A 15,741-nucleotide genomic window follows, 5' to 3' on the forward strand; every position below is an offset into this window, starting at 1 on the left:
TTATTGCAGGATGTCTAGAGACTTACATCACACATTCTAATGGCGGGTGCTACAGATCTCCGGACAACATTGTGATCTTTTAAAATGATCTAACACTTGATGATTTTTCCAGTTTCAATGTGCTTAATTGCCTGCCTGACTGTGTAGTGTTGGCTATAGAGAAGAAGTTTTAACCAGTAGATCAGTGAGTAGGATCCAGTGTAGAGGAGATACATGCTTGCCCGATGGCAACCTGTTAACGTCTTGGTTTGTAGCTCATTTCCATTAGTGATTGTTTCAAACAAGCCCACAAAAAATTGTAGCAAATAAGGAGTTGGGGTAAAAATAATCTTGCATCCTAGGGCCTGAAATACATTAGTCTCTTTAGTAAGCTTTGCAAATGTACAATTTCCATAAACATGCTGTCTATGTATAGCAAGGTAAACCGCTTTTACAACGTAATCCTTTAATGTCACTATTTTCTTTGTATATTAAGTGCCTGGTATTTTTATTTGCTACAAGTAGAAAGGTTTGTATTACACAATCATTTTTTGCAAACAAAGATCCACATAGAACACACATATTCGAAGCTCTTGACAATTTATTTCATATCCCACTTAATGAGCAGTACAGGAACATAACTGCATGTATTACCTTGAGCATCAGTCGGTGAAACCCAATAGCTTTTACAGTATATTATTGGTCCTTTATTACATCTTAACATGTATTAATTTAATCCATGCATGTGTTTATATAAAACTAAATTAGACTAAACATTGTGGCCCAGCCTTGTGTTTTTTTTATTTATTTTTTTACACTAAACATCTTTTTATTTATTTATTTTTTCTTTTGGAAACGTATGTGTGCATCATGGTAAAATCCAGACTTTGCTGTTGAATATAGTAAAGTGACAGCAGTTTTATTAATGTTTACTATATTTCTGTATAAAGATTGTCATCTGGAACTTGTCAAACCCAACCAGGGTGCCCTGGTCACGGGCAGCGGCCCAACAAAAAGCTTTCACTGTCAAAATTCAATTGTGAGGAATGTCAAGAAAGCATAGGCATCTAACTGGTTTTATACAGTAAGTTATGAATGGTTTACAGTTCAACACCTGAGTAAATAGTTAAGAACCAGCACCATCTGGTAACCGTTTTGAACTGCCAAGTAACTTTTAATCACATTAATTTTATTAAAAAGAAAAAAAATATCTTATCCGATTTGCATTTGCAGTAATTACAATTAAGTGCTCATACTACATGTGACTTGCATTTCTTTATAATTCAACAAATAATTTCACATTTTTTCAGATCGGGAAACACATAATGTACTCTGTTGCTTTGTCTTTTATATTGTATTGCTTTTGGCTGAACCCTTAACAATCTGATGCTTTGCTGGCCAAGAACATGCTGATATATTGAATGGAGAGATCCACACCTGGTTCAAAACTCGGGAGTCACACACATCTCAAGATATCCCATTCCTAATATATTATTTGTGTAATTCTCTAGTAGGAGAGGGATGGTTAGCTGTCATAGATGCTTTGCAGTTCAGTTGTTGATGCAGAACAGACTTATTGGAAGCACTTTCAGCTACAACAGCACAGTCTCCTTAGAACACAAAGCAATGATGTATAAGTGTGGGGAGGAGGACAATTCTACTTAATTTGCCTTCTCCTTTTAAACTGAAGTTGCAGAACTTGCAGTCTTATGTGCAGTACAATCTTGTTTTAAGATTTACTATTTAACTATTGCACAAATGTGATCTTTTAATAATGCTTGGTTTATTTACATGTTCATTTTTAATCTCTCCCCCACTATACATAAATGAGATTTTAGCCTGAAAGGGTTTATTTTTTACTGTATTACAGACATACGTTCTGGGCCATTACCTGCACAGTTAAGATATACAGCATTACTGCCCTTGAGTTCCCAGAAATAGTAGTAATTCAATACCAATGTCTGCCTTTACTTATACTTGACTTCAGATTGAATAAGCATATTGCTTCAGTTACCCAGTGACCCAGCCAGAAGGTGGTCTGGTCTCCACTATTTCTCTCATCATCCTATTCTCTTGGGATAAATCAGCATTGTACTAGCGCTGAAGGCTGATAGATACATTCCTGAGTCTGTCTTTCTTGAACTCTTTGATTCATGCTAATTAATCCCATGTTTCATCTGATCTATAAGAGCATATGCTTTTACAGATCAGATGAAACATGGGCTTTATTAGCATGAATCTACCTCCAGATCTGAAAACAGTTATGATTAGGTTTATATAAGTTAAACCAGGAAATGTTATGTTTTCCTATGATCCACCTACGCTCTGCTCTCCGATGTATTGCTGTGAATTCTTCTGTTCTCCCACTGCCCTAGTGAAAGACTGCATACTGGAATGTTTTCATTTAATTTAGACTTTCTTATTGAAGTTTATTGGTATTTGTAAATGTATACCCCATTGTTTAAGTATGCTCCCAATAATTAACCCCTGTAACATTATTCCTTATAACTGGAATGTTGAGATGCTTGTAGAAAACCAACTGCTCCAACATGTTCCTGATAGACTGGTTACCAAAGCTGTCTGCATTAAAGGATTGACAAACCTCTACTTCTTGAGAGCCATGTGATCTTTAATGTCCACAGTGTAGGACAGTAACTACAAGATGAATAATAAAATGAAGGCTGGTAAAGTTTAAGAGCAAAAAAATAAAAAAATTTAAATCCTTAAATCAGAAATGTCAGTTGTACTTTGAGGGTATAAGTTCAGGTTAATCACATAAAGACACTACATGCCACAGGTAAAATAATACATCTGCCCCTTCCTAAAACAAAGTTGTTTCTTATGTTTTATATGTTGTTTTGTTCCTCTTTTGAAAATGTCCCTTTCCCTTTTATACTGGCTTCAAAATATGGCCCTTAAAACCCTTTAAACTCCAGTATATGGAATTTTGCCCACTGGCGGGCCACTTACCTTTTGCTTTGTAGCTTTGACCAAGAACGTCTGTCAGCGATGATTCATTGTTTGTTCCAAAGAGGAAGAGTCAGGGTTCAATTCAAGACCAAATGCGATGCGATACCCGGCCAAATAAGGATTTTAGAGCTGTGCGCACATAAAAAAAACACTTTTGCCAATAAAAATCCGAAGTTAATGTTCGCATTCTGGTGTTCTGGTCATTTTTGGTGCTATTGGGCCAGTTTTTGTAAATGCTTTTTTTTCCTTCACATTTTCTTATCTGTGACAGCCTTGGAAGTACTTTTTATTCTAGATTGCAACATAATATGAAATAAAAATGCGTGCTTTAAATTTTGCTATAAATAACATGCTTCTAGGACATTCAGAAATGTGTTTTTTACAGGGGAAAGGCAATTTGGCAACAATAGGCGAAAATTGCTTGGAGTGTAAAGGGCTACTCTGTTAAATGTACAGCTGTGGCGAAAAGTTTAGCATCACCTAGAATTTTAGGATTGAGACATCATTTTTTAAAAAAGTAAATGAACAGAATTTAGATATTTTATTTAACATCATGTAATCAAAGAAAATGCAAAATGATATTGCAAAAGTCTACTGGAAGCCATAATAGTAGTACAGTATTTCATATTCAGTTTTTTGTATGGAACTATATGGAAAACTAAAGCGGTATGTAATTCAATGTGTTAATGTAACATTATTCAGCAGGTTTCATTTGACTTTATAAAGCAAAATTAGTTCATTTTATAGAGTGATGCAAAACGTTTGGCCATAGCTGTAAATTTACAGTGCTATTCATAACAATAAAAAAACATTTGGCCATTATTGGTATAGTATAGCTGGGTGCATTGCTGAATTTTTCCAAGGGATATTGATATCTGTGCTAAGTAAGTCTCTATGCCTTTTAATTTATTTTTCTAACCATCCTAAATACTGGTGTTACACACATGCATTATGGGATTATCCATGTTGTTGTAGGTTTTTTTTTAAACAATAACCCATGAAAACCCTGCTTCGGATAAACACTATTGTGTTTTCTCCTTGCTTTGCATAGTGCGTATGTTATATCTGTAATATACATAAAGTGAAAGAAAATGTAATATTTACAACAAAATTTATTAAGTTCTTGAAATTCAGTTTTCAGGATTTACAGTACACATAAATCCATTAACTGACAATGCATTTTATAGACTGCAGGTCAGTGGCATTTAGTAAATATTGTCTCCATTTCCTATATTTTCTAACGGTACATGCTTAACCTAGTTTCATGGGGCGAATACATTTAAGCTTTCAGTTGCTTTTAACAATGCTTTTTCTTAGGAAACTCTAATTTCTGTAGCCAATGGCATGTTTTGAAGCCAGTGCATTTTTTTTAAAACATTGTATATTTATTTAATTAAATGTTTCTTACCCTTTTCTGAAGTTGAGACCATCTTTGTGGTTTATGGTAGACACGTGGGTGAAAGCATATGAATTTGACACTGGAGAGCCAGGCTTGGCTGCTACTGATTTAAGCAATGCTGTGATTTTAAATTGAGCTGAATTTAAAACAGTTTTACATTGGTATAAAAAAGAAAAAAAAAAACACCTTTTATTCAAGTTTTTACTTGGGTTGACAACTTTGGATTTTCAATTAAGCATATGAAAAGGTTTGATTTCTGAAAGTCAGGCCAAAAAAAGTTTGTTCAAGAAACCATTCTAAAGATAATTAGTAACCCTAACTACAACTTTTTACTGTTATCTGTTGCATAAATTTACATTTTCTTCTGTTGTCTATTTTAACAACATTGTTAAGTTTAAATATTACAAGGCCTTGGTTTTTAAGTTACATAACCCACAGTTACAATAAGCCTCATTTCGTGGTTGGTTTTGTACTTCTAATTTAACTGCATAAGATTCAGTTAAATAAAAACAACAATTCTCTGTACACTTCATTATACTGCTAAACAAAACAGAAAAAAATTAAATTGGCTTCAAAGGGATAACTCTTTAGTGGTGTTGCCTGGTATTGTATTATTATTGTGTGTTTCAATTAAAGTGTAACTTGCACAAACACAGAAAACTAACTTTTTCTCTAGTAAGTAAATGCAATAATAAATGACAGAGATCAACCATGTGATTAGCCTTTCTCACAAGCTCCAGCTAAAACTGCAGTGAACTGTGTATACATTTGGTTTTGTTGGGTGTTTTAGATATAAAACTACCTAAAGGGATGTGAGAGCAGGGGGGCAAAAGGCATCATTTTCTCCATAGTGTACAAAATGGAAAAACGTTTCCAGATGATTGCATTGTAAAGTACATATTTTGTTTACACTTCATTCTCGCAAATTATATCATGTAGAAAACAATTTAATGAATGTACAAATATGAAATTGGTTAAATAATCTGCTGTCAGATATTGTTAATGTGGTCTGATATTGTAAGTGCAAATATAATTTGCAGACATGACCCAAAGCCTTTTTAAAAAAAAAAGAAGTATAGTAACGTGACATTCATTTCTCTAAGGATGAACTACATCAGCTTGATAAACTATACAATGGCTGGCTGGGGCTGCTAGTGTCGCACAGGAGCCTGAGCGATTGGCTGCTGTGTCAATTTTATATAGCTTTTTCCAAAACCACAGCTAATCCCTGATGGTTTACACAGTGATGAGCTGTTGAATTGCATTCTGATGATGAAATGATGAAGGTGAAATGTTAGCTAAGTAAATGTTTAATTGTAATATACTGGATATTAGTGGAAACAGGAACAGTAAATGTACATTACATAGAGGCCTCTTAAAAAAATAAAACACCAGAAAAAAACACCAATTTCCTGCTAGTTTCTTACTGTGGGAGCTTTCTAAAATTAATAGTTTTTCCATTTTTATTAGTTGTAGTATCTGGTGAAGAGAGAAGTAAAGCTTTGGCTGTACAATACAATATAATGAAAAAGAATAACAACAGTATAGCGTGAGCAGAATCAATTCTTAAGGCAGGAGTGGATAAGAAAAAGCAGGTTGCTAACTCCAACAGTAACATTCTCTTGGTTTGAGTACAAGAGAATGTTACTGTATCTCTCTTGCTTGTCTGTTTGCCTCCTGGGTAGGGAGGGCTTAGGTTGGCAGGGCAATCCTCTGTTCACCGCGTACCAGCGACCCCGGTGGCTCATAGGGAGCCTGCAGGTCTGCAGCGGAGCCATCAGATCTGTGTCTTCAGATCCCCCCCCCCCCCTGCGGTGAACCAGGATTAAATAATAATTGGGCATTCCAAATTGGGGAGAAAACCGAGGTAAAAACCATTGGCGACAACTAAATTAAAAAATAATAATTTAAAAAACACAGCTACAGAAAACAAATATGAAACTGCAGGACCAGGAAAACAGAAATAGAAGGAATGATTTTAAGGATTGTTGGTGTTCCTGAGGAAGCTGAGGGGATAACTGTTCTTTATTTGTGAATTATGTGGAAAGGGAAAAGGTAGAGAATAAAAATACTGTGGAAATTGAAAGAGTAAATAGAGCACTCCTAGAGATGGATGTTAAACCGCACTTGTTCTCAAGCTGCTGCGTTTTCCTCACAAACAACAAATACTGAATTTAGCAAGGGCCAACCCAGGTGACGGCTACAAAGGACACAGCATTTCCACTTCCCCTGACCTGTTCGGCTGAGCTTCAGGTGAAACGCAGGAAACTCAAGCCAGGAAGGAGGATCCTTAAAGAAAAAGGGGTTCGGTACAGTCTGTTATACACATCAAGGTGACTTGACAAAAACAATACTGTTCTACTGAAAACCTAAGAGGTGAAAGCTTACCTTTGTGTTAATTTTAACTTCATACTTAAGGACCGAGATACTCAAGAAATGGAACTATAAATACATAACAAAGCTAACGTATGAAAAATGTACTGTTCTTCCTAATCCAACTGACTTTTAAAAACTTTATTTGTTTATTTATTTATTTATTCATTTGATTAGTGGATAAGTTGAGTTTATGCCAGTAATATACACACCTGGTAGTTTGTTTATTTATTTATTTGTTTATTTTTTATCAACTATATGAAGTTATAAACAATTACATTGTTTACCGGTTTTCTAGTTTCTTGCCATGCTATACATTGCTTGTTTTAAAGTTTTATCTTTTCTAAATCTCCATTCTGTTTTTCAAGAAAGGAATGAAAAGAAAAATAATAATCACTGGTTAATTTTTAAGAATATTCTTAAGAAATAAAAATAAATTATTTTATGATTTATTATTGTTTGTATTTCATACGAAAAAAATTACATTAAACTGTACAGCTCTGCTGTGTGCCTGCTTGTAACATTCACCATGCACATAGTGCTGTGCAGTGGTTATGTCAAGTGACTACAGTATATGCAGTCTAGGTGGGAAATTTAAATACTACACACTGTGAACAAGAAAAGCATAAAGCAGGAGTTCTACACAGCAATGAGGTAAGCTCTTCTGTACGTCCTGCAACATTACTGTAGATCAATACAGATGTTTGAATGTAAATGAACAACTAAATTATCAATAACAACAGTGAGATTTAATTATCATTCGCATGTGATTTCAGTCGTATGGTACAAGGCAATAAAGGCATACACAGTTTAACTAGCCTCATACCTGGAGTACCCTGGTTGTTGTGGACGACTAAGTATCTAGGTGGCCCTCAGCGCAGGGTCGGATTAACCAATATGCCAGTAATACCATTCAAACATGGAAACCTGGAAACATGTTACCTACCTGCACCTAAAATAAATGCGTCATAATGTACATCTGATAGCAAGTCTCAACTGTATTGCTGGTGGGGGTTAAAAAAAAGATCTGCACAAAGTAGAAAGTCAGCTCAGCCTTGGCAGTCATGCATTTTGGGTTGATGTTTGCTGAAATAAAACATGTTGTAGTTCCATTAGTGAGTGGTTTATTATGGACCACTGGGGAAACTGACTCAGCACTGAAGAATCTTAACATAAAGAAGCAGCTATTGTTTCATAACCGGTACATATTTTAACTTGATTCAATGAATTGGCATTGAACAAAATACAAAACTGTAAAAGGATTGAAAGTCTGGACATGTAACCCCACTTTCTGATCTGAAATCGGTGATTATTTTTCCAGAAAATTAATCTACACTACAGGATCCCCAAACTAGGTAGAAGAAAAAGAAAACTTTTGAATTAGATAAACGTGGATACACACCTGCCTGGAACTGTTTGTCTTCACACAGTAGGTTGGATGTGAAGACGATGCTAAGAAATCCCTCTTTTCTATTTTGAGTTGATGCCTTCCTTTATCTTTAGCAGAGGCCAGCATTACTGCTTGTATTTGTATTTGATACATTGTATTGATTGTTTTGTGTTTTATATAGTACCACGTTTTTAAAAATGTACAGTCGCACTGAATATGACCTGGCATTTACAGTACATGGTGCCAAGTATTATGTTTTTGTATTAGTATACTGATTCTTTGTAGCAAGTGTAATTCTAATGTGTTGGACTGTTCTTGACCTGAGAACAATGAAGGAATTCAGCTGAACAGTTAATGTTATTGTAAGAAATCAGATTGTAAATGCTGATCTCACAACTGGGGACTGTAGTGTTCACTTTCTTGATTTCAACAATTTTGCCAATGATGGATGTGTTCAGCAGAGGAGGTCTGCTCAACTCCAGTGAACCATTGTATCATGTGGTGTTACTTCAGTACATACTATTGATGTTTCTGGTCTGTTGGTAGATGCTCTTTAGAACTTGGTTTGTCTCACATAATGAAGTAAATACAGCCAACTTGATGCAATTCGTGCCCTTTAACAATGCAGTACGGTTGTCTTTGTTTATGCTTATTTTCATTTTATTTTATTACTATATCCTGCTTCCTTCCGCAGCAATTGATGTGCTTTTCTAAATCAACTGGGGTTTTCCGAAGAGTCATTGTAAATGATACGGCGTGGATACCTATATCAGACTGAATGTTTCCTGATTGCTTAATGTGCAAGACCTTGAACACAAAAACACAGAAGAGTAATGTCAAGGCGCTTTGAAAACTGAACCTTGGCTTCCATTTTATTGTGTAACTCTCCCGCCTTATAAATCATAATCCAGCAACGTGCAAATAGCTTCTCAATAAATATCACAAAGTGTTGCCAATACTATACATTAATTAAATAACATTAATAAAGGCTGTAAATCAAAGTCGTATTTTGGATGAAACGGGAAACCACCTAGGGTTATTTTGAAATACTTCTGAAACGAAGGGTATGTGTTGCTACTTCTACTGTCCATATACATGAAAACCAGGCTAGCTCAGTTTAGTGCTCTGATGTGTAAAGTGTGAACTTGAATTGTATAGCATCTCTTTTCAGTGACTGAAGCTGGCTTTGGTGCAGACATTGGAATGGAAAAATTTTTCAACATCAAGTGCCGGGTATCTGGCCTCTGTCCAAACGTGGTGGTTTTGGTGGCCACAGTGAGAGCTTTAAAGATGCACGGTGGAGGCCCAAATGTAAGTGCTTTATTCTAAAGCAGTATTTGAACAAAAACTGGATATCTATGGACCTGTATGGCTACTAAAAATACAGTAGAATAGGATCTACCAGTAATCAAAATATTTAAACCCATGAAGCGACATTCCATGGATGCCTATTCTCTGTAGCAATAGTCAGCTATAAAAGGATGTTTGCTCTGAACAATAAACAATACTTAAAATAATTTACAGGTGTGGTATAACGTAACACAACTCTACCTAATTGCTTAGTAAGGGCATTTCCGGTTCAGGGTTGCCTTCTTTTTGTTTTAATGAGACATCTGATTTTAATGATGAGACATGTACAGTTAAAAACAACGAGATAATGAGACTGTAAGTTAAGCATGGTGTATTCTGTGAAATCCTGTTTTTTTTTGTTTGTTTGTTTATTTTTTAATCCCACTAATACTGTTCATTGTTTGGTAGAACATAATCTTCAGTCATTAAAAAAATGTATTAACTAATCAATTATGTCAAAATAGTGTTCCTAAAAATGTATTATAATGTCTATTTACAGGTTTCTGCAGGTGCACCTTTACCTAAAGAATACACAGATGAAGTAAGTCAAAGGAAAATAAATGATGGATTAGGTGGTGAGCAGTTGTTTATTTTGAAATCAAATTTTTGGAAGATATTTACACTGGGTTCACGGAATATGCCATTGCCGGGCATGTCTAGGGAGGTGACTAAGTACAGTAACTTACAGAACTGCCTACGGCTCCTTGTGTTCCTTTTGGTTTATCCCATCCAGAGCCAACCCTTAGCTTAGTTTCTGATGTGAGGCAAAGGTGATATAAGAAACAAAGCCAACTATCTCAAGTCATCTTTTTGATTTGAGTGTTTTGAAAAGATGTAATAAAAATTAGAATCCAAGGTGACATGGCATTACGGCCCTTAGATAAAGTTGTGCAGCTACATTGTAAGAGTAGTATGAATCAAGACCCAAGTCTTTGTCCTTAGGAAGAATACATATCAGTTGACTCAGTCAAGTGAAAAGCTTTTAGATTATGCGTCATAAACAGGTCCATAGAAATGAAATGTTAAATTATATTGCAATCAAATATTTCACGCCAAAGATCATTGTAAAATGCATTTTAACAAGGTAGGCATACACGAGCAAATACACAAAGGCTTTTTTGTGGAAAAAGAGGCACGAGTAGGAAGTCTTGCCTCAATAGTATCGTTTTCAATTATTTTTATTAATTTATTTTACTGGTATGCATGCCAGCTCATACTGCCCCACTTTAATCCCTGTTTATTATGTATTGGTAATATATACCGCGACCACTAACACAGCACATACACCATGTTTGGCACACAGAGAAGAGTGTTTCTACACCGAGGTCATACATCTTACACGATGCTTCATTGGGCATCCGTCGGTACGTCTGACAGTACATGTGGAAATCAACTTATTTGGCTTAGAAGACATGCTCGAAAAGAATGATTTTGGACATAGCAGTGTGGCATATGCAGCTGTTTGGGCGCATAAGGATTATTATACAATGACCAAATACATTCTGAACAGCAAGTTGGGATAGTTTGTTTTATTTTTCATGTATTGCTGAAGTACCCTTTTTAATGTGTTTGTTATCTAACCATGGTGAGAACCTGTAACATTTTAAGGAGGTCCTGGAAAATGGAAATTATCCAAAACTCATTTAGTCATGTACAGTAGTTTCTTTATCTTAATTGAAATTGGAAAAACCCACTATAGCTATGTTTTTTAAAAAATAGTAAAGTCTTTCCTTTTTTCTGCATACATTGCTTACTGTTTTTATAGTGTCAGGGAAATGCAGATGTAGTGACTGGCTCCTTCTGTAGGTGGAGACAATGTTCCCTGATTGAAAAAGGATGGCACAGGGAAGTTAAAGTTGTTCCAACCCTGTTTTAAATTATTTAAATGAAACAATTTAAATATCCATCCAGGACCGTGATTGGACACCTCTGGCCAAAGTTAACATTAGGTAGTCCAAGATTTAGGTTACTTGGGTTCTATGAAACATTAGGTTAGAGATTTGTGGAACATATTGTCAACAATATCTATTGGTTTTAGATAAGCCTCAGCATAAACATTGTTTACAGCAATTATAAATACCAGATTCAATCATTTCAAGCATGCACTTTACATTAGTTTTATTTAATAAGCACCTGGGAGCTAAACGCTTTGTGCACTGCTGACCAATAATATCATATACAATAGACCATATCCTAAACCAAAGGTACTGTGACCAGGGTAGCACCCCAGTTTAAATCCAGTAAAATGCTTGGGGATATGCTTAAAATCCAAGCCAGGGTTGAGTTATAAAAGGAGGTTTCTGTAAAGAACAGGAAGAACCCTGTAACCTGTAGTACAAAGTATCCAATATTTGTCTACAGTAACTTTAGAATACTGTTCTAAAAAAAAAAATTAAAAAAAGACTAAAACTACAAACTTGATTGGGAGTAATAAATTCAGTTCTGTATTTTTTGGTTTTGTAGAATCTGAAGTTGGTAGCAGATGGCTGCTGCAATCTCCAAAAACAAATCCAGATTGCTCGTCATTTTGGGGTGCCGGTGGTTGTTGCATTGAATGTATTCAAGTAAGTTTTTATCGTCACTATAGAGTATGAATTATATTACTGTTTGTTTAAAATGTTTCTTTCAAAGGCAGTAACCAAGGCAGCTGTTTCGTTTTAGCTGCTTACATTGTATTTTTCATGGGTGTTTAGAAATGTTGTCACTAAGACACTGTCTATCGATGCTGTTATTTGTTGACTAACCTGCTTTCTTTAGGAAGACAAAGCTAATAGTTTACCTTGCTGAAAAATAAAGAATTTGCACAGGAAGAGCTACAATATTACAGTCATCCATATATCATTAAACCCTTTATTGCACAAGAAGCAGCTGCTGTAGATATTTGTCATGTGCCTCGACCACAGACTTGTTCCCACTAAAGTGTGTTTGTTTAATGGGATGGAGCAAAATTACTGTCTTTTTTTATTCATCTTGTATGTAAAGAGCTGGTAATTGAACCACTTGAAGATCCCAGAGAAGTACCCTACTCAGCTCAGTCAAGACGGTTGTCATGCTGATGCGCTAGGGAGACTGCACTGTGGTTGATCCCGGGAGCCAGCATTGCAGCCGTTGTGTGTGCTGATGTGCCAGGGAGGCAAAATAGGCTGATTCCTGGAGCCAGCATTACATTTCAGCCATCAACACCAGGCAGAAGGATATCTACATCATCAGATGGAAGGAAATGCACAAATTAGTTCATAGAAAAAGAAGCTATATCGTAGTTGGTGCTTATCTTGGCGAGTCCAATATCGGCATGAAGTTTTAACACCTACTCTCATGTAATGGAAATCATGGTATTGTATTTCAAACAATGATGTAATAATATTTCTGCATGTTTTTGTTTTGTTTTTACCCAAAGGACTGACACTAAAGCAGAAACTGACCTGGTATGCCAGATAGCCAAAGATTCTGGAGCTTTTGATGCTGTGCCATGCTACCATTGGGCAAAAGGAGGCAAGGGCTCTGTGGAACTGGCTAAGGCAGTTAGAGAAGCAGCCAACCAGCAGAATAGTTTTAAATTTCTCTATGACCTACAGGTGAGATTGGTCCTCCAATTTGCAGTTTCTGGTTTATAGTGAAAAATAGAGCACAGCTTTATGAACTGCCACACTTTCCTTTTCTATGGCACTAGTCAACCAAACTTCATTAAACACACTAGCGCATTAGCAAAAGTGTCAAAACCTTGTGTTAACATCCAAACATCCCATACTTTTCAAAATATCTACTATGTCTCTGGAAAGTCATTTTAGTGTTGCCTAAAAAATGTAATCCCCTTATTTATGTAAAGGTTATTGAAAACACACATTAGATATTATGGTTGTTCCATATAGACTTGTTGCAAAGGACCATTAAACAAAGAAACACTGGGATGTCCAAAAATAAGCTTTCTATAAAAGGTTATAGAAGCTGTTTTAGTTTTAAAAAATCTATTAGTTTTGCACTTTTTCAAGCACATGTTTAAGGTGTTTTGTTTCTCCAAAGATATGCCTAGAGTACAACATAAACAAACTGGAATCAGTAATGTAATTTGCACTAAGTTAAATTCTTGGAAGTCTCCATTAGTTAATGCCCACTACTAGGAATCTGAAAAAGGCAATTTATTAAAACACCTTACAGTGTTTATCCATAGAACATTTTAAACAGTGTTGGTCTGCCCAGAATACAGAATATAGAACACTCCATTATCATAGTTCCTCTGGCAAAACACATTTTGTTTTTATAATGGGGTGCATTACTAAATCATGATACTGTGCACTTTGCTGTGTAGAGCTGACATGGAGTTAACTCACAGGTGCTGGATGATTTGTTGGCAGAATAGTGTGCGTCAGAAGTAGTTAATAAACAACACATTTTAGTTACCAGTACATGTTTTCTTTTATTTTTTTATTTGTTTCTGTTGAGTGGATCTTGAGCGTTTCTGTAGAGCAGTGTTCTTGGGGTCGATGACAGTTATCACGGCTAGTTCAGGCACTTGGATAAGATCTTTGTGCTGCATACTATAATCTAGGTCTGTCTTGAACAACCTGATCAGATTTAGGGCTATTTCCTGTTTTGATGAAAATGTGTTTAGTTTCCAAGAAACAAGAGTTAGAAATAATTGGAGAAAAGTTTGATTTAAACCAGATACTGTATGGTACATTAATTACTTTTCACTTGGCTAACCAAATGAGTATATTGGCTGCTAGGGTTTTGGTTGGCACAAGGCACACTCAGCACAACAATTTTAGTTCCGTCACACTGGCTACAAGTCAGATTCTGTGAACTTCACAAGGTTCATGTGATGACGTATAAAACCTTTCTTCTTTGTAGTGATTATCTGCTGCATCTACCAGAAACAAGATATGTGATTCTGGCAAGCCCCTCCTTTATCCAAAATGCCCATTCTTATCCCCATCTTAGTCTAGTGTGGAGTTGAAGATGTGTTCACCTTGGCTTTTGAAACAGTTTATAGATGCTTAACAAAATGTTCTGTAAAAGGAATGTTCATCAACATAGAGGTTTGTTAGCTACTGGTTTGAAAGAATAACAGGTATTTAAGCTCCATAATTAAGTACAGCTGTTGGATATGAGAGCCGTGAACACTTGTTGAAGGACTGTCAGAAGTTGTTATATTTGAAGTGTTTTCCTCCCAGTTCGATTTGAGCTCAGTGACCTGTTTGCTCTCATAACATGGACTGTGATATCTGTCAAAATGGACACATGAAAGAGGATAAAATCTGCTTGATATTTAGGGTAAGTTAAAGCTTGACATTTCAGAAAGAAAAACAAAAACACCAATCTCCTGCATAGGTCATGCTGCAAGCAGCAGCATTTTAGTAAGTGGTTATTCATAGAATGAGTTCAGCGGTCTGGGAAGTTTAGGTGTTTAATCTAGCTTGGGTACTCATAAGAGGCCTAAAAATAACATGAAAAGGCATCTAGCATAAGATGAACAAATACTGTGCAGCCAGAGGGGTTGATGTTTTCAAAGGATGAAAGTATTTAGGGTATTTTCAGAGGGAGATGCAAAGACTAGCTTGTATAATGTTGGTGCCAAACAGCTCAACTGCATTTTACATTATTAAGAGTGTGGAAAAAGATGAAGTAACAAACTTAAATATCCAGCAGATGACTAAATTTAATTTCACTCTGCTATTCTGGATTACCTTATCTAAAAACACTTAGGAGGCACGGTAAGGTACACAATACAAATTGACAATAAATGCATTGAATACTGTTCTTGAAAAAGAAACACAAATAACCCAGACAAAATATTGACAAAATGGGACAAGTCGTCACAGTATGCAACCATGTGAATTACAACTAATTGTGGTTCACTTGCAATAGTCTATAGCACAGCTTTAAAATAAAGGCTCCCATTCCACCAAATAGGTGATTCCTGCCATCTACCAGTTGAAATTAAATAACGCACAGAAGTAAAGTATTTAATTGGGTGGGATATGTTCCTATTACTGTAATTATCTTTTATAAGCGATGTTACATTTACACAAAAAGGACCAAACACACTTCATAAATTAAACAAATCTTAGCAAGTTTACAGTAGTTACTTTCCCTTTTGACTTTTTAAGACATGAAACCAATAAAATATTTCTTACCTTAAAAGAGGGCAAAAGTAGTCTTTCTTTGTAAATTGGAGGAGATGGATTTGTTAACACGTCTCTTTATATCAAGTTCATCTGTTCAGATTGAATGTGTGTGAAGAACAGCCAGGTGGTTTAGGCGCTGTTGTAGATCTTAAATA

At 35.6% G+C, this 15,741-nt stretch overlaps 1 protein-coding gene across 2 annotated transcripts in view; it reads left to right on the plus strand.

The window, feature by feature from the left end:
- Window positions 1-15,741, plus strand: part of mthfd1l (methylenetetrahydrofolate dehydrogenase (NADP+ dependent) 1 like) — a 98,481-nt gene that overhangs the window by 43,359 nt on the left and 39,381 nt on the right. For both annotated transcript variants that reach the window (XM_041252382.1, XM_041252381.1), the window contains exons 21-24: window positions 9,283-9,422; window positions 9,961-10,002; window positions 11,925-12,025; window positions 12,859-13,036. In XM_041252382.1, coding sequence (XP_041108316.1) covers window positions 9,283-9,422; window positions 9,961-10,002; window positions 11,925-12,025; window positions 12,859-13,036 — 461 coding nt within the window. The remainder of the gene's footprint in view (window positions 1-9,282; window positions 9,423-9,960; window positions 10,003-11,924; window positions 12,026-12,858; window positions 13,037-15,741) is intronic.

The sequence above is a fragment of the Polyodon spathula genome, chromosome 6 (assembly GCF_017654505.1).
Source record: "Polyodon spathula isolate WHYD16114869_AA chromosome 6, ASM1765450v1, whole genome shotgun sequence".
Taxonomy (NCBI): Eukaryota; Metazoa; Chordata; class Actinopteri; order Acipenseriformes; family Polyodontidae; genus Polyodon; species Polyodon spathula.